Below are 25,209 nucleotides of genomic sequence, written 5' to 3'. Positions count from 1 at the left end.
TAGGTTAACTGCTTTCATGACCTGATTTAAGTTCAAACTTTGGCCAAGATCTTCTGACAGCAATCATTACTACTCCACAGTTGGCATGAGATGTTTGTGCAATTGCTGCCATTTACTCTTATCACAAGATGTACTGTAAGATCATTGCTGATCATTGTTTATTTTTGACATTGCTCTAACACACCTGTATGTTTTTAGAGCTGCAAACTGCTTTTAGTATTTTAATTTAACTTTCCCCTCAGATACTATAGGACCAACAGGGATGTCTTGTTTGTCCACACAGCTTTTCTATTTTGATTTAGTTTAAAATAATGAGAGCGTGGAGCCTGTTGCGTGGTTTTTGAGGTTATGTTAAAATAATTGTAGAGTGTGGTAAAGAACAGGTGGTTTTTAATATGTATCAATGCCCTAAAAACCCAAGAGTATGGCGTCTTTTTTCTATTGTAGCGGTATAATAAATATAAAGCGTTTGGTCCTTACACACTACTGCCATCTAATGATAGAAATACACTTTTTCTTAAGCCAAACAGTTTGGTCCAGTTCAGCACAATGGCGCCATCACGTGGACATAACATAGCAGTAACCTCTCTGATGTGAATTAAAAAACAAACAAACAAACAAAAAGGAAACATGTTGACTTTTCTGTCTTCTCATAAATAATTAGATTGCAGTTTCTGGGAATGTTTTAACCAGAACAGAATGAGTGAATCTATAATATTTTTTTAAGAACACGAAGAAAGGTATACGTGGTTCGCAGTTGTTAGGACTTTTTTCTATGTGAATGAGAACAAGTGAAAAAATCTGAGTTTATGGATGTAGTGTAAAGAAATGTTGCAACATTTTTCGTTTTCACAATTTGACATTCAAAAGACAAACTAAAACAAAATGTATACATAGTGCAAAACAGCTCTGTTGCATCATGGAGTGTTTTTAAGTCAGCTTTTTCAACCTTGATAAATTAAATTGTTTTGTAAGAAGCATAAAAATACGTATGCTAATGGCTAAGTTATACCCCGTCATAAGTGTTATTTTGATGGACTAATTACATTGCTATTTTCAAACACCAGGGGGCAGTACATACCAAAGGTTCGTTTGGAAGTTGCATAGAAAGGTCCAGAAAGCTAACCGGTAACTGATTACTTTAAAACCTCTTACTGGATAAACTGAAAACTTGCTGAAATCAATTAAAGATATTGATTTACATCCACCTAAAAAGACTATACCAAACAAAACCGCCACTATCTAATTTTACAAGTTTTCCTTCTTCAGTGGAAAAGTAGGCAGGGCGGCGGCCGTTTGCACCGCCCACTCGCTGATGGAGCATCCGCCGATGAGAGCTGATATGCGGCCTGTTGTGTTTTGATTGTTGGCTCGGGTATAGCAGGTACCACAGACATGGCGGCGGGAGACTCGGAGTTTAGCTGACTCCCTCCAGCAACCTTTGCAGTAGCGTTAACACTTTTTTGAGCGTAATATCACTGGTGTGAGCGGGAAGCTGGCAGCTTTGGTGGGCAGCCGGCTCCGCCTGGAGGACATGATGGAGGTTACGGCGGAGGGAGAGGCGGAGGAGCGCAGGCAAGTGACAGCTTGGGCTGGGCGCATTACCTCCGGATAGCCGGGGTTGTGTTTGCGTATGGGTTTCGCCAGATAAACAGCACAGCACAACTAAAACACACATCGAGATTATTTTTTTTGTTGACTGTTTAGATAAAGGTGGCAAGAAATGTTTTTTTGTTGTTGTTATTAAAGAAGCGCATTTAGCGTGCGTTTTAGCTGTGATGCTAAGGCTTAGTGGACATTTCTATCAGGACATTAAAAGTGAAGCTGTTATCAGACTCTGTTTGACTACTTTGGCAGTTTTGCTACGTTATCTATTTGAAATGAGTTCTAGTTATCCATTAGCTTTATTATTGCCAATTATTAACTGAGCGCTCATAGATAAATGCTAATCCTGGACAAGTTGTGCTAGCAGCTAATGCTAACTGTCAAATAGAGTTTTGCAGGCTCTCCGTGATATTGTTGCCTTTAGACATACGAATTCGGACAGTTATGTTACTACTCACACTTTTTTCCCCAAAGTTTGACAAATATGATTCCAGTGAATGGTAATGTCAAAACCCCCCCAACTAATTAAGTTGTATTCTTAAGCAGATTGGGTTTTCTCTGTCAGTTCACATATTAGAAGATGTTTTAACTGTAAAATCTCTTATCAATGTTTGACAAATTTCTACATGCATGCTTTAATACACAATCCGCTGTAATTTATTGAAAAATGTCAACCGCCTCTTTGAGTTGGATTTTTAACACAAGAGATTAACACTTGTGGTATTTATAACCTGCACAAAAACAGTGACATTTGTTCTCTCCCAGAGCTGCAAGAACGTAGCTCAGTTCAATTAAAAAGTACTTTATTAACTCCAGAGGCAAATTAAATGTTTTAATTTATACAATTTATTTAAAGAGTTGTTGTAAATGGCTTTAGACTTCTGTTGCTTTCTGTATTACAGCAAATCTAAAGAAACCTGTGATTGAAACTCTGCTGTATGGTTCAATAGTCGTCCCCAGAACAGAACCATCCGTCATTATCAGGTTGTTAAACCTTTTTAAGTTTCTGGTTCTGATGTTGCTCCCCAACATATGATGGCAGAAGAGATTTTACTCTTCAAAACAGACTTGTAGAGCTACAGCATCCTCCTGGAAGCACTGAAGGACCTAAACTTCTTTAAAAAGTACAGTCTGCTCTGTCTTTTCTTGTAAATTGCTACGCTGTTGTGTAGACACTGTTCTTCAGTTGAACCCCCAGGTATTTCTACTTCCCCCCCACCTCCATTTATTCTCCCAATATGGAAATAGTGTTTGACCTGACCCTGTTTCTTCTGAAATGTACAATCTTCTCCTCTATTTTGTTCAAATTCAAGATAAGATGATTGTTTCCATGACATTAACTGATCCACCTGCTCTCTGTACTTAACTTCTCGTCCATTTCTGAAACACCTGATGACTGCAGAATTATCTGAGTATTTCTGCAGTTTGGGAGAATGGTTTGGGAGTTCCTACAGCTTGTTCTTGACACATCATCTGGGCTATTTTTTTGTGTGACTTTCATTTACTGCTGCAGGAGGACTTTCCAGGAGTGATTTTCCTTAGTTTTTTGTTCCTCTTCTTTCCACCTCCAGCAAAAAACAGATTTCTCTGCTCCTATACAAGCCTTTAGACACACTTAGTCCTCTGTTGCTGCCTAACTTCAGAAGGCTCTGCAGTATGTGACGAATGTTATCTAACTTTAAGCCAGTTACATGATGTGATTTGATTAGTGGCTGACCACAACAAGCTATTTCACACCGATAAGATTTATTCTCATAAATGTGACCCTCTGCTCTATCAGAGTTATCAGTTCTAGTCTGATAGAATGTGTCTAAATTTAACATCCATTAAATGTTAAATCCAGTCTATTTTAGATTTACATTGTGTGACATATCTTTCTGTCTTTTTCATAACCCAACAAAAGCACAAAGTTAGACTGTCCCCTCCAGATACCATCTACAGATTTGTTCTCCTCTTTCAGCCATGTATCATTAGAGGGTAAAAAGAAAGTACTGGATTTAAACCAGCATGACTCTGAGCTGTATTCATTAAGTTGCTGAGACATACTTTTTTTGTGTGGAATGTGTTTTGATCTGTTGAACCACATTGCTGTCACCAGCACTTCTATACTTCCTTCCTTAACCTCCTCACCCTGCGTCTCTCCCCCCCCTCCCCCCCTCTCCATCCCGGTTCCCTTTTGTGCTTCCAGGAGGGAGCAATGGAAGCTGCTGTCCAGCCTGAAGACCACGGTGGAGGGCCTCGTGTCAACCAACAACCCCAACGTCTGGTCGCGGTACGGCGGCCTGCAGAGGCTGCACAAGGACATGAACAACATCCTCGGTCACAGACTGAAGAACGAGCAGGTCAGGGGATGCAGCTTTATTTCAGTTTTCTTTTTCTTAAAGATGAACTTCATTTTTCATCAATTTGCGTTCTCACACTTGAGCAGAAGTTGCAGCTTTTTGGTCAACTTTGACCTATCCGTCAACTTGGCTAGCCAACTGAAACGTTATTACATTGACAAGTGATATGATTGAAAATATAACATGGGGAAAGTATTTTTTTCTTTTTTTAGCCATTTTACAAAACATTTCTCTTAGTAATTCACCAAAGAACCTCACTAGAATTTAAGGAGGCCCTAATAATAATAATAATAATAATAAAGTGATACTGATACTGGCCATTTTACCTTAGACTTAATCAGCATTGTTGTTATCAGGTAACATCCCACACTTTATTACAGCGGTGTTCTTTATAATTGCTTTTTGTTATTTATGAAAACTGACGTTTCTTAGCGTTTTAAAAACTGTTTTACTATTGCAGATGTACTACAAGCAGCGAGACTACTGGCCCTTTGTTTGGTGTGTTCGCTACATCAGCCCCAACCTTGCCATGCACGTTGAACAGGTATGAGCTTCTCAGAGAGGGGAACAAAAGGGAAATCATAGCAGCAGGTTCAAATCTTTGGGGGAAATTTACTGTAAATGTAAACTTAGAAAAAGAGAGGGTGATTTCTTTCAGTTCTGCATTTCTAATGTGCATACTACTAGACCTAGAAACTTTGTGTCAGTTTCTTGCTTGATGAGTTTGGAAGTTTCTTGAGAAGGTTAAGCAACAAGGATGATAATGTGTAAGGATAATGGCTAAAACTATTATCCTTTCTAGCCAAGAAAAGGATGGTAATTTTTCTGTATTTGTTTAAACAACAAAGTAGTTTTCTAGGTTTTGAACATATCTTTACTGCAAATTAGGACTGTTTGCTGCGATGATATACCTCCTCATTTGGTAATTTAAGACAGGAAAACGATTTATTTCGTAATACAGGATGCACAGGGATTCATCAATTAGATGAGGGCTACTATAGCATCTAGTTCACTAAGGATAAAAAGGATAATAAATTGCAATCATGCCAATGTGTTCTCTGTAGTGTGAATTAATTCACGTAGGAAAACGGATGAAAATCCGCTTTAGAAGAAAAGTGCATTTGGAGGGGCAAAAATCATTAATTATAAAAATATGTCAGGCATCCTAAATCTTCTTATGTAATGTGATAGGCATGTTTCATTGTTATGTCATGTGGAGAATGAAATGAATCCCCAGCTGTGGAAACAGTTCTTTGTTTTTGTGGGATTTTTAAGCAACAGATGGACTATTATTAGCTGAAATGTAATTATCCTAATTTTTGCTGATGTTGCTGATCAGCAGAGCTTAACTTTGACATAACAGTCATGTGATCTCTTGCTTTCTGTTCTTGTTAGTTCAAGTTAAGTGCAGCTGTGCACCTACCAAAGTGTTCTGGTTGATTTCTAATGTTTTGTAGAGCTTCAAAATAAATAATTTTGCTTTGGATATATATTTTTTTGTTTTCATTTTTCAGTTCAGTCACCTGGAGCCGGTTCTGAGCAGCGGGGTGCACAGAGCCGGTGAGAGCCACAAGGCCGAGCGCTGGTTGCTGCACAGCTTGCAGGTTCATAAGCTGTCAGCTCAGCTCAAACCTCTGCTCAGGCATTTGGGAAACACACGGAAATATTACAACGGTGAGCGCACTGGTTGGGAGTGAAAATCAAACACTGTTTACTCCTTCTATGTTCTCCAGTGGTTCCTGTTTACATGGTTTTTTGTTTTTGTTTTTTTTGTGTCCGTGCCCTTCAGACGACGCCTTCCTGCTGAGTGAGCCTCATGTGACGGCCATGTTTCAGTGTCTGGAGGCTGTGGAGCAGAATAATCCCAAACTGCTGGCCCAAGTAGACACTGTTGGGGTGGGTTACTCAAGCTTTCACATGTGCTTCAAACTGCCTCTGTTTGGAAGAAATTAGTTCACTATCCTCCATTAGTCAACAAAGGTTGAGTGTAATTTGTAGGGAGTATAAAAAGGAATCACCTCAAGTGTTAATTTCCCTCCTTCAGCTTTCCCCGCTGAAAGGCTCTTCGTGCCTGAGTCTGCTGAAGAGCCAGAGCCTGTGTGTGCTGCCAGGGGCCGGGGGGACCTGGAGGAATGCCGACACGGCCCCTGGAGGAGACTCTCTGAACCGCAGACTAACCACCTCAAACTGCTCCCTGCGAGAAGCGGTCGCAGCCAACCACAGGCCAGCAAACACTACAGCAGCTAGATCCGTTAAAGGCAACAACATGAGTGAGGAAAGCATCAATACCAAGTGTAGGTTTTATGTGTCCCTGAATATATCTAAGTCATGTTTTCGAGATGTACCAAAAGGGTTTATTACAAGGTTGTCCTGTTCATTTATGTTTTTTCTTTGTAGTTATTAGGGTAAATATTAAATAGGCGAAAAATCTATTGTTGGTTTCTGGAGGGTGAGTTCATTGTCTTTCCCAATGATTGACAAAAGAACAAAGGTTATTGATTCATCCTTATTTCTCCTTCTCTGATGCCACTTTTTTTGACTCGTCAATGATGTTACGCTAGACTAATAGTAGATGGTCGTCTTTTCACACAAATTTTCAGCAAATGTTAGTAAACATATTGGCTATGTTGCTGTGAATTCACAACAGTTTGTTTGTGAATTGACTGACTGAACTAAACATACAGAAGGCTAATTGTTTGCGGATGAGATCAGTATTTGAGGAATGTGTAGACGCAGCCACCCAATATCTGAACACAACTGAACAGAAACTGTTTCGATGTTTTCTCAAGCAGGAAATGACATTTTTTATACTCTTCATCAAGTTACTATCAGGTTGAGTTTCTTTTATACATCAAGACAGAAAAGCTAGAATTTTCTAAAATTTAGAATAGTCCAAATTTTTTAAATTTAGATTATTCTTGTATTTCTAAGTAATCAGGCAGATGCTGCTAGTACACAATGCTGCAGCCAGAATCCCAACAAACACCAGAGAAGTGAAGTCTTACTGTTTGTGAAATGAGAGATTTTAAAACATAAATTTTCAAGGCACTGAATTATCTCAGACCTACATACGTTTTGGAGTCGATTCTCAGGCATTGACCGTGTAGAGCGCTCAGATCATCAGATCTCCTCACTCAGTGTCCCAGAGCCAGAGCTAGATGAGGTGAGGCAGCTCAACACTGGAACAAGTTGCCTAGAAACCTGAGCTGTGCAAAAACTAATGTTGTTTAATGTCATGTTTAAATTGGGACTCGAGAGATTCACTGCAACTTACCCATAAAAGTCAAAGTTTACATTCAGTTTAGTATCGTATTTTGTTTTTAACTCTAACATTTCTTTATTATTTAGTACTTAATATGTTTGTTTCTTATTTTTTATGTAATTTTCTTCACTCCTTTTTCTTTTCATGTGGTGTTGTACAGCTTTTCTTCCCCTTCCTGAAATTTGGCATCAGTAACAACCGCAGCAGAGTTCACCTTTATGCACAATATAATAACCAAAGTAAACATGTTTTTCTGTTTCTCTGCAATTTTCTGTGGTAATAATTTTGTTGATGCTGTGATGCAGACACTACCTCTTCAGCCAGCAGCGTGGAAACTCCGTGGGTGATCGTATCCAGACCGGGGGACGGTGAGCGCGGTGGGACGCCGTCTCCTGGATCAATTTCCGTCCCTCACATCTCCCTGTCAGAGTCCCCATCCTCCTCCGTTCAGCCCGAGGCCGGGGACTCCTGCGACGGTGACTCCGACGATGGACCGGAGTATCTGGCTATCGGTAACCTGGGGCAACGCAGTCGTTGTGATTCTCGAAGCTCCATCCACAGCAGTGAGCAGGACCAGACAAAGGAACCTGGCACACAGCAGAGTTCCCAGACCTCGACCCCGCCGAGGTGCTCGTCTTTCTCAGAGGGCCAGAGGGGTCCTGGCAGGGGGGCCAAAGGACACACCCGCTCGTTTTCAGACACGGGGATCAGTCAAAAACTCAGGAATGGTGAGTGACGAGGACTGAATGTGCCAGACGACTAAATGCTCAAATATATTAAATAATGTAATGGTTTTACTGATGACACAATGTAATGTTGAGCTGTTTTACTTGAATAGTTAGCTTGCAGTAAAAATGAGGCGGATTCCTTATCAGAGGTGCTCCGACTGTCCTCTGCGGGGTTCCTACACAATCTGGGAAAGTCTGGAATTCGATTGGAGTGTTTTTCAGATTTGGATGAAAAAGTTTGGAAAAATGTTTTCATATTCAGACTTTGGTCCCTAATTTTTTTTTATATCCATCTATCTGTCTATCCATATTGCTCTCCATCCATTCTTTTGCTGTGCTGGTCTGTCTGTCTTTCTGTTTGTCCATGATTGATAACATGTAAAATATGTAGGAACCCTGACTTTGTGACTTCCTGCCTGAAAGCCTTAGAAAATTGACTTAACTTCCTCTGTTTTGCTCAGACTTGTTTTCCCTTTCAGCTCCAGTTAAACTGTCTTTATCCTTTTATCTCTCTATTCTCTTTTCACTCTTTATGCGAAGGAGGGGGCCACAGAAAAATCACCATAATAATAGAGGATCCAGTAGCAGGTTGGCAGTGCAGTTTACCTGTACTCCCATCATTTTGACCCCATTTCACCCTCCCTTAATTTTTGTTTTACTGCATGTTTATGAACTTTACCCTTCTCATTTCCAGTCTTGTGCTCAGCGTACAATTTGTTCCTCAGGAGCTGTATTTTATTTTATTTTTTAATTTTGATAAATTGTTTCAAATTAGTGTGACTTTTTTTTTCTTCATGCACATATTTGGTTTCTATTTCCTGTCCCAGCATTTCATTGGAAATATTGCAGGACTATGAAAGTTTTAATTTTACTTTTTTTTATGTTCAACAAGGTGAGGCAAAGAACTTTTACAATCAAGAATTCAGTAGTTTTTATGATTAAGTCCAACATTTTATTTAGTTTAAAACACTTTACTCCATAGTCCAAGTATAATAGTATCTACTTCAGTTACAACAAGTATTGAACACATTTTTCTCAGTTTAGATATTTCTAATGGAGTCAGCGACTGGAAATTCCCACCAGATGTTGGCAACAGCTCAAGATATCCTCACCTACAATTCAATCGAGGCAAATTCATCCCCACATTAATTCATGGGTGGAATAACAGATTTTAACACAGGCTTTTGATAAATATGTAGTGAAACAAAACTGGCTTAGTTAAAAACAACTTCCAGGCCTCTATGGGGAAACTGAGTCACATGCTTTGCTGAGGAGTGATTTTGGCCCATTCTTCCACACAGACTGTCTTCAGTTCTTTCCATAGATTTTCAGTTGGAGTCAAAATAGATGATTGACTCGTTCTGTTTATTAAGAGCTTCCTTGACCGTGTGCTTGGGATTCCTATCTATCCTGGAAACCCACACTCGTTATCAAGAAAGGACTGAACTGTCCTTTTTTGAAAGACAGCTCACACTATGATGCTCCCACCTGCAGACTGGACTTCTTGCATGGTGTTTTTTTAAGGAACAAATTTCTTTATTACAGACATGTGATGTGAATATCATGTCAATGGAAAGACTAGAAAGGTATTTATTGAGGAAAATTGATGTTCAATGCTTATTTTAAATTATTTTACATGTTTCTCCATGCAGGCAATGCACATGATTTATATAAACAAAGGTCAAAAAGAAGTTAAGCATTTCATTGTCTTCCATCACTTTTTCATACATGTTTCCATTAAGGATGTAGAATGCAGCTCAAATTCCAGTAAATAAGGTATTTTTATAGTTTATAAAAATGTTTGTGTTTTTGTTTTTCAGAATCAGCAAGCGAAGACTCCAGCATGAAGGACTACAGTCCCTTCTCTCCTCAGCGCAGCAATACCAGCACACCCAGTTCCCTTTACATGGAGTCCTGTGAGTCTCATATCCCGTCAGAAAAGATTAGTCTTTTCTTCATGTTCAGGTTTTAATGGTATTTTGTTGCTTTTGAAAGAAGCAGAAGTTTGTTTTTATTTTACTACACAACACATAATTAAACACATACCCGATAATTGATGTATCGGGTATGACTAAGTACTTTTTTTCTTTTTTTTACTGAATTTTTCTTTTAGTTCAGATCAAGAGCTCCAAGTTTGCACTGCAGTGACACAATAAACCATAAAAGGAATTTTTCAGGAAATCTTTCTTGGAAGAAAAAGATTTTAATTTCTTTTTTAAGCTGACAAGAAAACATGAGATTCCCAGCAGAAAAAAACATTTATTGTTTATGTGACTATAAAATGACTTGCTGACGCAAGTTTTTACTTCCATAAATTCAAAATAAATGTTTATTTTGAGCTACTGCTGTTTGGATGACCTAAATGTTGCCCATAGCATTACCCCAACATGTTTGTTGTTGATTAAGAAAAACAACCTTTTTGGCAGGTTTTGGAAAAACTCTTAAAATAAATCACTTTAATTTATCTCAGAAGTAAAATCTTACAGTGAAAAGTTTTGGAAAATTCATCCTTTTTATTCTGCAGGAAAAAAAACATGTTTATAAATGGCTTTGAGCAAATTCATAGATATAATAAGATAAAGCTTAATCAAACATAAAATCTTTTCCTTTGTTTGTATGTTTTGCATATTGACTTAAAGTTGTACATACTGTGTTGACATCAGATGGGCCCCAGTACAGCAGTGTGCCGGATGGGATGTTCAGGAAGCCGTCGAAGGGGCAGAGCCTCATCAGCTATCTGTCAGAGCAGGACTTTGGCAGCTGTGCTGACCTAGAAAAGGTAGAGTCCTGATTCACCTCGGGTCACGGTTTATCAGGATTACAAAGGAATGTGAAGAGTTTAATTTGGGAGATAACATGTTGGGTTAATATCCATGCTTTGCAGGAAAATGCTCATTTCAGCATCTCAGAGTCCCTCATCGCCGCCATTGAGCTGATGAAATACAACATGCTGCGCCAGGAGGAAGAGGGTGAGGAGGAGGGAGACAGCGACTCCGAGATTCAGCAGCTCAAACAAAAGATCCGTCTGAGGAGGCAGCAGATCCGCCGCAGCCGTCTGCCACCCTACACAACCTCCCAGCACCGTACGCCAAGTTACAACTCAACACCCAGTTCTCTCTTAAAATATTCAACTGATTAGCATTTTACATAAAACTTAAATTCTGTAAATGACTGTTGGTAAGGGGGAGCTTTAACTTTCTGATGTGGGACAAAACATGAGAGAAAACCTAACAGTCTTTTTACCAGTAATCATCCGCACATGTTCAGAAAAAGTCATATTTGTGATATTTTTGCATAACATGTTGAAACTATTTCCTTGTGCTCAGATTTCCACTCCACTGACAGCGGAGGCTCCAGGAGGAGCTCTCAGGACTCCTACCAGGGCCTGTCTGACTCCGGCTCGGCCGAGGAGGTGGAGGAATGTGAACTGCAAGGTACAGAGAGGGAACGAGGGATAAGAACAAAAGAACTACAAATTTAATTGATGGTTTATTTTCTACAAAAGAAAAAGTTGATCAATTTCATCAGTATAGTGAGGTGTAATTTAATAATGCAGGGGATCGACTTCACTTCTGGCTGCTTTCAAAGATCTAAATTTATTACTTTAATCCAAATAGAAAATATTTTCTTTAATTTATGTCCTTCCCAAAGCTCTTTTTGTGAAATGATTTCTTTTTCCCTCCATTTTCTTCATGATTCATCATCTCATAACATCATTGGGTGCTCACCAATCAGCTTTTATCATCTCCTATAACCTGTAGGTCAGAGTACAGCGGCCAGTCTGCTGATTGTGGATGTAAAATATTCCTACTGGTGACACGTGATGAGCCCATTAGGGGCTTGTATAGGACCTTGGGGTGTAAAAGCTTCATAAAATCTCCTGTCATCTGAAAACATGAGATGATTAACAGAACATCTACATCTAAACATGCATTATGTCGATAATTAATGATTCTCTTGGATGTGTGCTCCTTAAACCTCTGTGTGTTTCATTACATTTTTCTGTACTGTTGATTTATTAACCTTTGGCGTTCACAGCTCCCTTCTCAGTGCAGACTATGTTTGGCTGGAACACTAACACACCTCTGTGTCCAGGGGTGAAATGTCTGAGTGGGTGTGCTCCTGTGGGCAGTGACAGTGCTGAGTGTTAGTTTCTGTCTCTCAGATGGCTGTGAGGGTCAGTCCCTGCTGGCGGTGTCTCAGAGCGGCCTCTCCTTGTCACTCGCCTCCCTCTTCTCAGGTATCTGCTGGCTGACTCGCGGCCGACGCAGCTTTGTACGGCTATATACAGAGAGAAAGCGGGTGGCTCTGATCCAAACTGGAAAAAATGACCAGCTTTAAACTTCACTGGACTTTTTGAAGAGTTTGTAATTTATATTGACTTTGAAAAGTATTCATACCGCTGGACATGTTCAAACCACAAATTTATATCTACTTAGAAAGTACTTGAAATTTTAACAGGCAATGGACCGTAATTGTGAACTGAAATGAAAGTGGCATAGATTTTGTTAAAGAAACCTGGGAGTTTGACACATTTTTAGAATCAATAGAGTAGAATAGAAATGACCTTTAATGTCCCACAGTTCAGAAATTTACGTATAACAGCAGCAAAGTGACAGAACATTGAGACATGTAGTTTAACGCAAAGATTTAAAAAATGTAAACTTAAGGACGATATACTGAACAGTGAGGGCTAGATTATAACATAAACATAAATGGCGTACGCCAATTGGTGTACAACAGTTTGTACGACAACCTCAGCTTGTCTCTAATAGGTTGTCACGTCTAATTTCAGATTTGAATAAAATTTGCGCAGACCCGCTTTCAAGTCTTTCCACAGGTTCATAATTGGATGATTACACTTTGCCATGTGCCATTACAGTGTAGCTCTTGTCTTTAGGCTAGTTGTCTGACTTAGAAGCTGAAGCTTTACTCCAGTAGCGAGTTTTTTGCTGAGTCTGAGACATTTTCTTGTTGCATGGCCATCTATCTCACTATCAGCTCAGTTCCGCTTCACTGTTCCTGCTTTGAAAAGCGTCCCCAAAGCATGATGCTGCCACCACCATCTTTGCTTAGGGAATCATGTTCAGGGTGCTCTACAGTGCAAGATTATAATCCTGATCAGAGAACCTTCTTTAACATTTTTTGCACACCACTCTCTTCAGATTTTTGTTTTAAAAAAAAGTATAATTTTTCTTCAACTGCACCAGGTTTTATTTTGTATTAAATACATGAGAAAAAGTGAAAAAGTTTAAGTGGTATGAGTTATTTTGAAAGTTACTATAAATTCATCTTAAAGCACATTTCTATTAGGATATTGTTATGTGATGGTATTTCTTTTCTGCTGGACTTGTGATGTAGTTTGTTGTTGTGCACAACAATTAGAAGGTTCTAGGAAAAGTAAGGAACAAATAAATATGCCTATTCTTTTAATTCAATTAACAATGGCCATGTCTTGTTTATTCTAAAAGAATAGTTACTGGAAGTAAAACGCCTGATCATCAGGCTCAAAATTGTGTTATAATTTGGTAATAAATAGACATATTTGAACATCTACAATATTCCGACCAACATCATAATTAGAGAGTGATTTGGGGTTTTTTCTGTAGAAGTAGCCGTTAATGGTGAGATTAGTTGCTGCGTTACTCTGTCTTGTTTGGAGACGAGCCAGCTGCCTCCTCACCTGAGTTGACCTGTGTGCTTCTTACTCCACTACTTCAAGGCTTTGGTGGTGCAGGAGACGGGTGTGCTTGTATCTGTCGGCTTTAAAGGAGGAGATGAATGAAACGAGCGGCGTCATGCTGTAACTGTAGCTTCTTCCATTATCATAATCCATCCACTTCATTATTTTATGTTTTATAGTAGTGAGTATTTATAATCCTCTTGTACATTCCCTGCACATTTTGTTCTTTATTTTTTTCAATAAAAGTAATCACTGTGGCTTGTATGTACAGGGATTCAATATCTAAAATAGGAAGCAACATATTAAGTGTTTACTGTTTATTTTTTCTTTAAAAAAAGTAAATAATAATAATAATAACCTGCAGTTATTTTCTGCTTCACGCAACTTAAAGCATCCCTCACCTAGATGGTAGATTCCTAAAAAAAAGCCTCCTAATTTTTCTGCTATGATTGCACCTCACTCCTCTTTTTGCCACAGACTAAAATCGTCATGTGTCAAATTTCAATCACCAACCTGCCTGAATAATCGGCGCAAACAGAGCCGTCGTCTCACGCTAACTCAGCCAAATCAAACTGTTTCTCTAATTATGCAGATGTTTTCCTCTGCAGAGCTAAAAAGCCTTTTTATTGACTTGATAACCAGCTCTTGCTGCTGAGAACATCTACCTGTATTGTACGTGTGAAAGGCTCAGAGTGTAATCTGTGCTACGTGACAACAAGCCGAAATGTTGATCCTGCGATAAAGAGAAACTGATATGAAGCAAAATCCCCTGCAGGCCTTCTCCTGCTCTGCCAAACCTGTTCTACTTATTTCCTTTCCTTGGTGATGTAGAAAAATCTGTCAAGCGTCTGCTGCACACTCCTGCTTTAATTTAATAATCAATGATTTTTTTTTTCAGTAGATTCCTTATTTTGTAAAGTTTAAATGGTATAATTCTTCAATTAAAGTCTCTAATGGCTATTTGTGCTCTTCCTGTAGCCAATTCTCTCTCTTTTAACTTCCTGATGGGGGGAAACAAAGCTAATGAGAAACTTCTTCCAGCTTTTGCTTTTTAACTTGCTGTAGAATTATTTTTCTGCTGTTTGTAGCATTGAAGTCTTTAAATCCCTGAGATACTTTGATTTAAATGGTACAACACCCTTTACAATTAGTAGCACCTCTGGTAGAGATCTGTACTAGTGTAAAATAAATAAAATAAAATTTAGAAGATTCTTATTTGATATGCTTTGCTGTGAATGGTGGCAAAATAAACTGAGTTCTTTATTCAGCCTTTAAACACCATTTGTTACTTGAATGAGATGTTCATTTATCTTTCCCATTTTGAAGATTGGATTACTATTCATCTATTTACACTGCCTTTGGGAGTTGCTAACTATTAATATTTTGTTGTGTGGTTTTGCACAATGACAATACAAAAATTCTAATTTTATTTCACTTTATATTTATTCCCCCAGGGAAACAAGTCACAGTTTTTACTAATTTAAAAGTTTCTCAACACTCTGGTCAGCTTTAAATTAGATTTAAATTTACCAAAATGCTTCAGATTCATTTCCTAACAATTCCATTTATTAGGAATTGTTAGGCGCTTCTCTGGTTGTGGCAGTATCTAAGTTTGTAAAAACAGTTTCATATTGTACTGTAATCCAAGATTAATTTATTTTACTGCTTTTAACTAATCTCTACCAGTGGTGCAAAAAAAGTGAGGATACTTTGTTTAGGAGGTTAAAACTTGTAAACCTCTGCTGTCCTCTCATTAAACCGCTCTGTTCTCGCTGTGTTTTTAGATGCAGATATAAAGCGCAGTGTAAGCTCCAGTGGCAGGTCCTTCCTGAGCTCAGAGTCCATGTAAGTTACATCTGTGTGCAATAACTCAATGTCTTTTTGTTCCAATATTTTCTTGAATTTTGGTACTTTTTGATCTTTCCAATTATTTTTATTCTCTTCAGTGTTTTTTTTTTTTTTGTATTTTGGAAGTTTAAATCTCTCAGATAAAATAAACTGGTACAATGAAACCAGAGAAAACCCCTCATCTATCCTCCAGAGATATTTTCAGGAACTTCCATTTTATATCAATTTGCACCTTTCTGCACCGTTAACCAGACTTGGGGTTTTGTTGAGCTTCTGTTGATTAGCAAATAACAGGTGTGGCTAAAGCAATTTTTTTCCTTTTTAAGAGGTATTTATATGTTGTTCTTATTGTTTTTCTTTAGCTCTCCCTCCTTCCTCCAGTCTAACTCAGCTGAGTCGGTGGCGATGGGTTTGCTCAGGCAGTTCGAGGGCCTGCAGCTTCCTGCAGCTTCAGAGCTCGACTGGCTGGTTCCAGAGCACGATGCTCCACAGAAGGTGCAACATCTCATTTTAATCTGAACTAAAACATGATGGTCCCTCGTACAATATTTATAGGTTTTGTGTTTTGCAAACATGTTCTGAAAAGCAGTGGAGCATATCTAAGCTTTACTCTCGTCTCCGACCAGCTGCTGCCTATTCCCGACTCTCTGCCCATCTCTCCTGATGATGGAGAGCACGCAGATATCTACAAGTTGAGGATTCGAGTTCGAGGCAACCTTGAGTGGGCGCCGCCGAGACCACAAATCATCTTCAACATTCATCCTGCACCAAAGTCCGTAAACATAAGTTCTTCCTCATCTTGCTGCCTTTTTAAATATGTTGTTTTAATCGTTATTTACTGAAAAGCTTTTCATAAAATGTATTGACTTGGTTGCAACATGTGGGGCTTCATTTTCTCGGAGCTACCTGCCAAATAAGACTGTAAGAAACACTGGGGATTTATTTAAAATAGTTGAAATTTAAACTTTTAACACGAGATAAAGTCAAGCACTAACAAGCAAATATTTTTAGTTATGCCATATTGTCTTCTTTGTGTTCACATTTAAAGATATTTCTAAAAATTATTTGAAAATTGATTGTAGATGTCAGTTTGCATAATATCACTGCAATCTAAATAGCCAAATTGTTTGGTGTTTTGTTTCATTTCAGGAGGAAGATCATTGTTGCCAAGCAGAACTACCGCTGTGCTGGATGTGGCACCAGAATTGACCCAGGTATAACTTGCAGTCACAGTAATGCTAATGCACAACTGGAAATAAAGTGCAAGATGGTTTTAAATTGGGTTTTACCTTTCTGACATTTCCAACACATTAAGACATCAAACATCTGCTGCTATGTCCTGCTTAATAGACTGCCTGACACTTCATTTATAGTCTTTCTATTTTTTTTTCTTCACATTTCTTTGAAAAATTATTTGCTTTTAATAGCTTCATTCCTCATCTCAATTATTTTAATAACTACTCTCTGATTCTAAAAATGCTCTTTTTGATTTTGCATTAGTTATAGTTGTCAGTTTGTCACCAGTTTGAGTCAGTCAGATTGATCAAACTCCCTTTTTTTTGTCTTCATTGGTCAAATTTATACAAAAAGTGACAATTAGATATTTTTTTTTTGTTTGAATACGTCTTCTCTACTCCTGTTGTGTTTCTGCTGGCTGCCCTCGCCTCAGACTACATCAAGCGACTGCGATACTGCGAGTACCTCGGCCGCTACTTCTGCCAGTGCTGCCACGAGAACGCCCAGGCGATCGTTCCCGGCCGAGTTCTCAGAAAGTGGGACTTCAGCAAGTACTACGTCAGCAACTTTGCCCGAGACCTGTTGAGCAAGATTTCAGGAGACCCTCTGTTCAACCCGAGTGACATCAACAACGGCTTGTACAAGAAGATCAAGTCTCTGGAGTCTGTCAGGGTGAGTTCAGAGGCGGTGACATTTTCCATGCTGATGTTTACGAAGATTCACGGGTTGCATTCAGCGAAAGGAGACATTTCTTCCCCTCACAAGCATCCCAGAGGGAGGACTATCAAGTCCTTAAAGAGTGAAATAGCAAACTTGTGACCTGCTGCATTTTGAGTAATGAGTTGGAATGAATAGAGACATTCAGCATTTATCAGCTGCAGTTAAAATGATGCTAAAAAAGTCTCTAAGTGCTGCTTCAGTGGCACACAGCTTTACAGAGCTGCAGTGTGAGTAAAGAAATAGCCAGAAACAGGATTTGAATGTTTCTCACGCAGCTCAATGGAAAACAGATTCTTCCTAAAGAACGTTTTTTTTTTAAACCACCAACAATATCTAAGGTTTATGTTATTGTGTTTTTACCTTCAAGTAAATATATTCTGCAGTGAGGCAACCTATACTTCTCAGCACTAAAGTTTATGCCTAATAATTAAAAAGAAATTACGCCAAAATAAAAAGAAAAGCTCAAAACGTATTCAATAAATAAATTGACAAAATTTAAGTGTTAAAAATCTGTTTTTGTAGCTGTTTCTAAATATATATTTTTCATCATTAGGATTTAGACTTGGCTGTTAACATTTAGTTAAAGTTAAAGCTCATTATTCAGCTGACTAGATCACTTGACTCTTTCAGGCTTTTCTTTGAGAGATGAACCGATTGAAGGAAAGCATAATGATGTTTAGACTCCCAGGAGCCAGACTTTACTGAAGTTTTTTATGGTAATTTTTTTATGAGTAGCTCGAGGCTTTTTGGACATATTTCAAAGTTTTTGCTGCTTTTCTTTTTTTACTCTCTTTTGGTCCTGTTCAGATAATTTATTATTTGCTGAAGTCTTACCCCTTGTTTAAAAGGAGCAGTCAATGTGTCTCTGTGAAAAATTACCTTTTTAAAATGGCTTCTTATCACTTTTCTGCTTCCTCTGATTTCAGTTTTAGCTGTTTTCAGGTTTGTGATGGTGGAAATGGCTAAATTTGAGTCTTCCTCTTTCAGTAGTAGTGTCCTTACTGAAGAGTGTTGTGGATAACATGAGCTTGTAGCACTTACTGAATGGAAAAGGGTTGGATTTGGATTTCAGCAATGCTCTAGGCCAGAAGCTCTTTAAAACTGTTTAATTCTATTTGTGTATTATTTTTATTTCTATTGAATACTTGAATAACTTTTTTTTCTTCTTCAGGTTTTAAGAGTGCAACTTTTTCACATGAAAAATCTCTTCAAGACTTGTCGCTTTGCCAGAGGGTAAGCCTCTCTGTTCACATTAACCAAAGCCTGCTTGGGATGGAAAAAGCTCCTGGACTGGAGAACATCACCTGTTTGCTTCTGCGTTTTTCTCTCAGGGTTCTTGACCAGTTGGACAGCGTGCCAGGTCACCTGACCGAGGACCTTCACCTTTTCTCGCTCAACGATCTCACTGCTGTTCGCAACGGAGAACTGGCTCCTCGGTTGAAAGAGCTGCTTAAGCTTGGTACCATGCATGTAGCTGGTTGCGTGGTAAGACAACTGGTTGACAACTGGTTCATATTAGTCCTGCAATTATTGATTATTATAGTTAGCGCTTATTCTGATGATTTTCTGGATAAAAATATAAATTGGCACATTCTGCAGATTTTTCAGTTAAACACTTAAGCCTTTTTGACAATATAATAAATACTTTAAAGGAGGAATTTATTTTTTCATTTCCATCTTTAAAATGGAAAAAATGCAATAACACAGCATTCCTTGAGTGTATTTGAGTGTCTTAAAAGTCCAGCCCTTTCTGCTTGCCTTAACATGAATACAGTGTAGGGTTGAATATTATTTGAATTAATTGATTAATAATTACATCTTTTTTTACAGAATTTAAATCAGGTGAAGCTAAAACTATGCTACTCTAATAGTTCTGGGTTGAACATGTTTACAGATGTAGTTTTTTTTTTGGCAAAATGTTTATATTTTTGTACAGTTTCAGTTTAATTACTGCTCTGAGTAAGAAGTTCTTTTAGCATAAAGGACTTCTTATGAGCCTGCATACTTCAGCTTAACGATTAATCGATTGCTAAATTAGTTGACGATTACTTCAATAATCGCTTCATCACAATGAACCCGATTAATCGTTCCAGCCTTACTTCACATTGTCAGGTACTTCTCCCAGATGTTTTTAATCATTTTTGCTTTCTCTCTCCCTCAGTTGTGTCAGGCGAAGGGCTTTGTTTGCGAGTTCTGCAACAACGACAAAGACATCATCTTCCCCTTCCAGCTCAGCAAGTGCCAGCGCTGCGAAGGTGAGCCCTCAAGACCCCGCATTTCCTTTCAACTAAATTGGAGAGACTGGAAGATCCTGACCCCTCGTAGGCTGGCGAGAGCGCTTTCCAGAGACAGGAAAGAAGGGGAGGGTGGAGAGGAGCTGGGGGTAGATCAGGAGGTGAACAGCGGACAGCAGCAGGATGGAGGAAATAAACAGAAGGCGGATTCCAGGGATTCATCCGCGAGAGAGGGAACGCTTCAGCATTTTAGTACTGGGAAAATGGTTTACTCAGTTCCCTGGATTATAGGAAGTGAGAATCAACAGGGGAAGATAGGTACAAGTGAAAAGTGCAGCAGCCTTGAGAGTTTGGATGAAGCAGGACAGGAGGGGAAAGGGTGCAGGAGTAATCGAGTAAAGAGTTTCTCAAAAAGAGAAGATAAGAATGAACAAGAAATGGAATCGAAAGAGGAAGAAGGAAATGAAGAGTGTATAAAAAGATCACTGGTAAAAACAGAGGAGGAAGAGAAAGCTCAGAAAGACACAGATTCAGTTAAAACTGAAAACTTTTCCGTCTTCAAGCTACTGAAACCACATCAGCTAGCAAGTGTTTTTTCCAAACACAAAAGCAAGGAGGAGAAGGAAGGAGAGAGCGGCGAAAGTGACGCGGTAGTAAATACGGAGGTGGTAAATACGGAGGTGGTAACGGAAGAGCAAGAATGTACAGCAGATGCAGCCGAGACGAAATGGAGAAATCGAAAAACCCGCAAAGCCAGGAGATTAAATAAAGGCAGGAAGAGCAGGGTGAGTGGAGGGGAGGATGGAGCGTCGACAGAGGAGAACAAAGAGACTGAGGATGGAGATGAAGGAGTTGGAGGTCAAGAGTAGATGCTGAGGAATATTTCTTTATCTGGAAAGATTAATAAAGCCTGTTTCTTGAAATTAGAGAGGACTATTTTGTTATAACTACCAGGTAAAAGTACGAGCCGTATGCAAAACAGTTTTAAGACTTGTTATATTTTTATCTAAGATTGTTTTTCCATTTATTACACATTTTATACTTTTCTACATTATCTCTCTTGTTTTACTGTTTTTTTTTCAATGGTCAATTTAGAGACTTGACTGCTGAGATTTTGACTGGTTTTTCTAGATAGAGCAATATCCTTATGAAAATCTGTTCAATTCTAAGCCATGTCCTGCTGTATGTTTAATTGGAGAAAATGGGTTTAAAACTAGGGATGTCCTGATTAAGATTTTTCAGTTTTTAAAAAATGTGAATTTGAGTAGATAAAGCCAAAACAGAGTACCAGTTTGCTGTTTTCTTAAAACCAATTCCACGTGTGTTATGACTCAGCAGCATTACAGTGCAGTAAATGCCACACTATTACAATGTTGCATTGTCTGCATTCCTGTGAATGTGTAGCATTTTACTCGCTCACCAGTAATCTTCTGGACGGTCCTCTCCTATGTTTTTCTTAACAGTGACAGAATCTCTACTGGACAGATTCAATAAGCTCTTAAACATGGTTAACAAAGAAAATCTACTAATATAACATATCTTTGTTATTTACTTCTAATCATTTATCTTGACACAGCTTCTGTGTCAATCATATTGCAAAATTGTATTTTTATCCTTAACAGCTTGAGCCAATTAACTAATGCTTCACTAACAGCCATAATATTTGCTCTCTATTTTGATATGGAAATGAACTCTGTGTAGACGAGACCTGAGGGTAGATCGTCATATTGATGGCAGGATATTGTAATAGAAACAACACTAAGTTGTCCTGGGTGGTTCGCCCAGGGCGATAAACAGGCTTGGACTACATGTGTGCCACTGTTACAGAAGTGATGCAGCTGTGACTGTCATATCACACCATATGACTAACAACAGCATTACTTAATCCTGTGCTACGGTGTGCTGTCTGCACAGATCATGTTTCACTCACATCGGCATGCTAGCTGCATGAAACCGATGGCTCAAAGATTAGTTTTTTTCCACAGATGGTCAGTCGATTCTTAATGTGCATTCATGGCACTGTTTAGCTCTGTTAATTGCACACCCTTGATCCAAATACACATACACTATGCAGTATGGGATTGTATCAGGAGTTTCTGTCCTGTCTTTATAGATGTGATGGTGCTTAATTTTCAACAAAATCCCTATAATTTCCTCACGTTTAGACACACTTAATATGTACATTTCAGAATGTTAGATTAGATATGTTAAATTGACTGACAGTCGATAACTGATTGAATCAGGACATCCCTAGCCTCTTTATTAGTAATTTTTTAATGTATTGTTTTATCCACTCTAAAGGTGTATAAAACTGTAATTTGGTGTGTTATGGGTGGAGCAGTAGCTTGGGCATCATGGTCTTTTGGAAATATTCTCAACCATTTTAGGCATCTATCACTGCTGTTTCGCACCCTTATGATCTTCTTGTGGTGTAGGAATCTTTACCTTTTCCTCGTTTAGTGTTTTGAGTTCCTGATGTTACTGGGCTGGTGTTGGTTTTGGCTGTTCTGGTTGCACAGCTGGTGGTGGGTAGATATTTTGCCAGATGGTGGTGGACATTTTAGTTTTGGTTCCAGAAGGTATAGCTGTCATATTTTCTTCTCTTTAGCTTTGAATGGCTGCCTTTATTAGAAAAATAATGCTGCTAAATGACGTCACAGAGGGTGTGCGTCCCTTCTATTGTGTTTACAGTTTTAAACTCCTTTTGGTTCTGAATTTCAAAATGGACGCCTGTCAGAGTTGGTTTCTACTTATGTTTTTCTGCCTGAGCAAGTGGAAGATTTTAGTTTGATCACTTGCGTTGCTCTCTATTTGATTTTCTTTATTTGCTAGTTGTTGGTTTGCTGTTAGAGTTCATCTGTGATGTTGAAGACATTATTTATGCTTTGTACAGTTGTGGCTTTTTATTTATTTTTTTTAAATCTTCATTTCAACATGAAATAAACATGTTTTAAATTCACTTTGAGTTTCATCTCATGAATCCATCATCTTAGACATGTTGTTTTTCACATTATCTCGTATGGGGGCAAATGGAATTAAGTGCTGCACAGGTTGAAACTGCTTTCACTGCTAATGAGTGAGTCATTAGCTTGAGGACGAGTCAGGACGAGTCTATGCAGTTTTATGTTGAGGCTCTCAGGGCATGAACTGCTTCCTCCCATCTGCCTTGCTGCCTTTCACCTCTGTGCTTTTTATGCTCCCGTCCTCCCTCAGCTCTGCTTCTGATTGGCTACTTTTTTTTCTTGTGCAACTTACCTTATGGTGTGCGAACTGGTTGAACCTGTTTGCGGCTGACTTTTGCATGCAGTCCGACATGCGATTGTCTTTACGCCTGCTAATGTTCCTATGTTCCTCCTCCCCTTTCAGAGTGCCACGCCTGTTACCATCAGAGCTGCTTCAGGACAGGTAAAGACTGCCCCCGGTGTAGGCGGCTGGCGGAGCGTCGGGAGAGGATGGCGCGCAGAAACATGGAGGAGCAAGAGGACGAAGGAGGAGGGACTTAGTGCCGGCAATACGGTGACCTCAGGAAAGAAGAAGAAGAAGTGGAGGACATATCGACGATGATTGTAGTCTCTGACCTTCTTCCCGTCTTCAGCTCATTCCTCTCAGATCACCAGAGAAAACTGTTTTCGACCAGATTGCCACGTATGGAAGTGGAGTTTTGAGATGAATGTTTTCTACAAGCCCCTTCAAGAGATGCACTTTATTTTTATTAATGCTTGAAAAGTATATAGATTATGCAAATTTTATTTAATTTTCTCCACAATGTGGAAAAAAAAACCTAATAAGGCATTCTTTAAAATTGACACATTGCAGATTTAATTTCTCAAACATAACAAGCTAACAATTCAGCCTTTACTTCTCAAAAATCTGTTGAGTTTAATTGTTTTGATAAAAAAAAATATTTAGTTTATTATATTTGTGTAACTCTTCTCCTCCTTACCAGCTTCCCTCAACAGTGCTGAATCATTCCTGTACAAATAGACCAGCTCTGCATGAGAGATCAAACCTGCGGCCTTGCACAGTTACTTGACGTTAATAATTTTGCAGTTTTATGTGCAACACGAGCCAAAGACCATCTTTAACTTTCAGCACTGTTGTGACATTTGTTGTGAAATGCAACCAATCTGTCAACATAATAAGAGTATTTCATTTAGCCGTGAGGCATCTCCCTCTTTACACATACTGGTAAGATGCTTATTTTATTAGTTTGACATTTTGTTGACACCTAGCATGGTAGGATAAATTTATTTGTGAGAAGAACACTGGAAGTTTAAAAATGCATAACTTTTAAGATTTGACGAATAATAATAGTATAAATGGTCCTTTCAGGTTCAGTTTTGTTTTATTTTGAATATTAAGAAAATATTTACCATGTATTTTTCTATTTTTTGAGCCTTATGTTTTGTGTTTTATGCTGTTTTAGACATTTCTTTTGTGACCAATGAGCATGTAATGGAAACGATGGTGGAGTCTCTCAGCAAAGCTGAATTTGCAGGAATGGGAACAGGAGTCATTGTTGCAAACGTTATCGGTAAAACTAGAAATGATCAGTTGTCCTGCTGCTCGGGGTGTGGGTGTGTGTGTGCGTGTGTGGATGGTGGACTTTGAATGAGTGCTGGTGTGCATATCTACCTGCTGCCCTTGCTGATTTCTATTGTTGCTGCTTTTGAGATAGCCGCGTGTTTGGTTCTTTGCCCTGATCCGGTGTGTTTGGATGTAATTCTGCTAATGTTCGTTTTAAGAACATGAACTTTGAGCTTGAAATGTTACTGACTAATGATGCATGAAGCGGTTTTGATCTAATGTTCTAATAACATAATTCATCACTTTCTTAAGTTAAACAGTTTTTACTCACGTTTTAGCAAATTGGCTTACTGCATTAGAGGTGAGGTTTAAAATTATCGCCACGTTCATGTTTGGGGGTTGTGTGACTTTTTTTTTTTTTTCCAGGTAACTCCATGTGTTGTCTAAAGAAATGAGATTAGGTGAAAAATTGCATTTTAGACTTTTTAGAAATGTTTTTTGCACTTATGTTAACGATTAGATTTTCATATTTTTCATTTGTGGACCAGTGTAAATTAGCAGAAATTTATGTTATATTTATTCTTGAGGCTTCAAATAGCTAACAAATGTTTCTTTTTGTTATAAACTAGATCAGCAAAATTAGTCTTAACTGGATAAATAGTACATCTAATTAGTCTCATTACTAACAGCTAATCTCTTCAAAATGGATCCATCCATTATTTATGCACTTGATTTTTCTTCTTTTTACTAAAGAAACTTTTCAGTTTAAAGCTTTTGAACAAAGTATCCGCCCAGCTCCTCTGATCAGCTTTGTTTTGGACCTGCCTTTGTTATGGAGGAGTGAAGAGGTTTAAAGTGCACTACAGAGTTAAGAACTTTTTATTAAAAATGTTAATTGTTGTTCTTGATTTGCTTTGAGTATGTAATGATGTTCACAATAAATGACTGGCAAGACTGTTAAACACGGGTGTCACTCGGTGTTCTTTGAAGTTTAAAATGTTTTCAGGTTATGTTTAACTAATGC

The 25,209-nt window shown here is 38.5% G+C and overlaps 1 protein-coding gene across 3 annotated transcripts; it reads left to right on the top strand.

The window, feature by feature from the left end:
* Nucleotides 1-1,292: 1,292 nt before the first annotated feature.
* rubcn (rubicon autophagy regulator) lies at nt 1,293-25,147 on the top strand. Of its 3 annotated transcripts, XM_028027792.1 has the most exons (22): nt 1,293-1,575; nt 3,794-3,947; nt 4,408-4,491; nt 5,462-5,621; nt 5,737-5,843; nt 5,992-6,241; nt 7,515-7,937; nt 8,478-8,525; nt 9,758-9,853; nt 10,601-10,716; nt 10,822-11,020; nt 11,264-11,371; nt 12,103-12,177; nt 15,405-15,465; nt 15,831-15,963; nt 16,095-16,240; nt 16,618-16,682; nt 17,138-17,376; nt 18,596-18,657; nt 18,756-18,909; nt 19,586-19,679; nt 23,025-25,147. In XM_028027792.1, the coding sequence occupies exons 1-22, from the start codon at nt 1,535-1,537 to the stop codon at nt 23,159-23,161; spliced, it is 2,952 nt and encodes a 983-aa protein (XP_027883593.1). In that variant the 5' UTR covers nt 1,293-1,534; the 3' UTR covers nt 23,162-25,147. The 3 variants fall into 3 exon arrangements, with proteins under 3 accessions (XP_027883593.1, XP_027883595.1, XP_027883594.1); XM_028027794.1 differs by lacking the exon at nt 12,103-12,177; XM_028027793.1 differs by lacking the exon at nt 8,478-8,525 and having other exon boundaries at nt 1,294-1,575.
* The last annotated feature ends 62 nt before the right edge of the window (nt 25,148-25,209 follow it).

The sequence above is a fragment of the Xiphophorus couchianus genome, chromosome 9 (genome assembly GCF_001444195.1).
Source record: "Xiphophorus couchianus chromosome 9, X_couchianus-1.0, whole genome shotgun sequence".
Classification (NCBI taxonomy): domain Eukaryota; kingdom Metazoa; phylum Chordata; class Actinopteri; order Cyprinodontiformes; family Poeciliidae; genus Xiphophorus; species Xiphophorus couchianus.
This window is presented reverse-complemented; position numbering and strand designations above follow the sequence as displayed.

What these genes read in the sequence shown, in the direction of transcription:
- rubcn (XM_028027792.1), top strand. Translation starts at nt 1,535, where the DNA reads ATGATGGAGGTTACGGCGGAGGGAGAGGCGGAGGAGCGCAG. An exon ending in ACAGACTGAAGAACGAGCAG is followed by an intron (nt 3,948 to 4,407) that starts GTCAGGGGATGC and finishes TTACTATTGCAG; the next exon opens with ATGTACTACAAGCAGCGAGA. An exon ending in TTCCTGAGCTCAGAGTCCAT is followed by an intron (nt 15,466 to 15,830) that starts GTAAGTTACATC and finishes GTTTTTCTTTAG; the next exon opens with CTCTCCCTCCTTCCTCCAGT.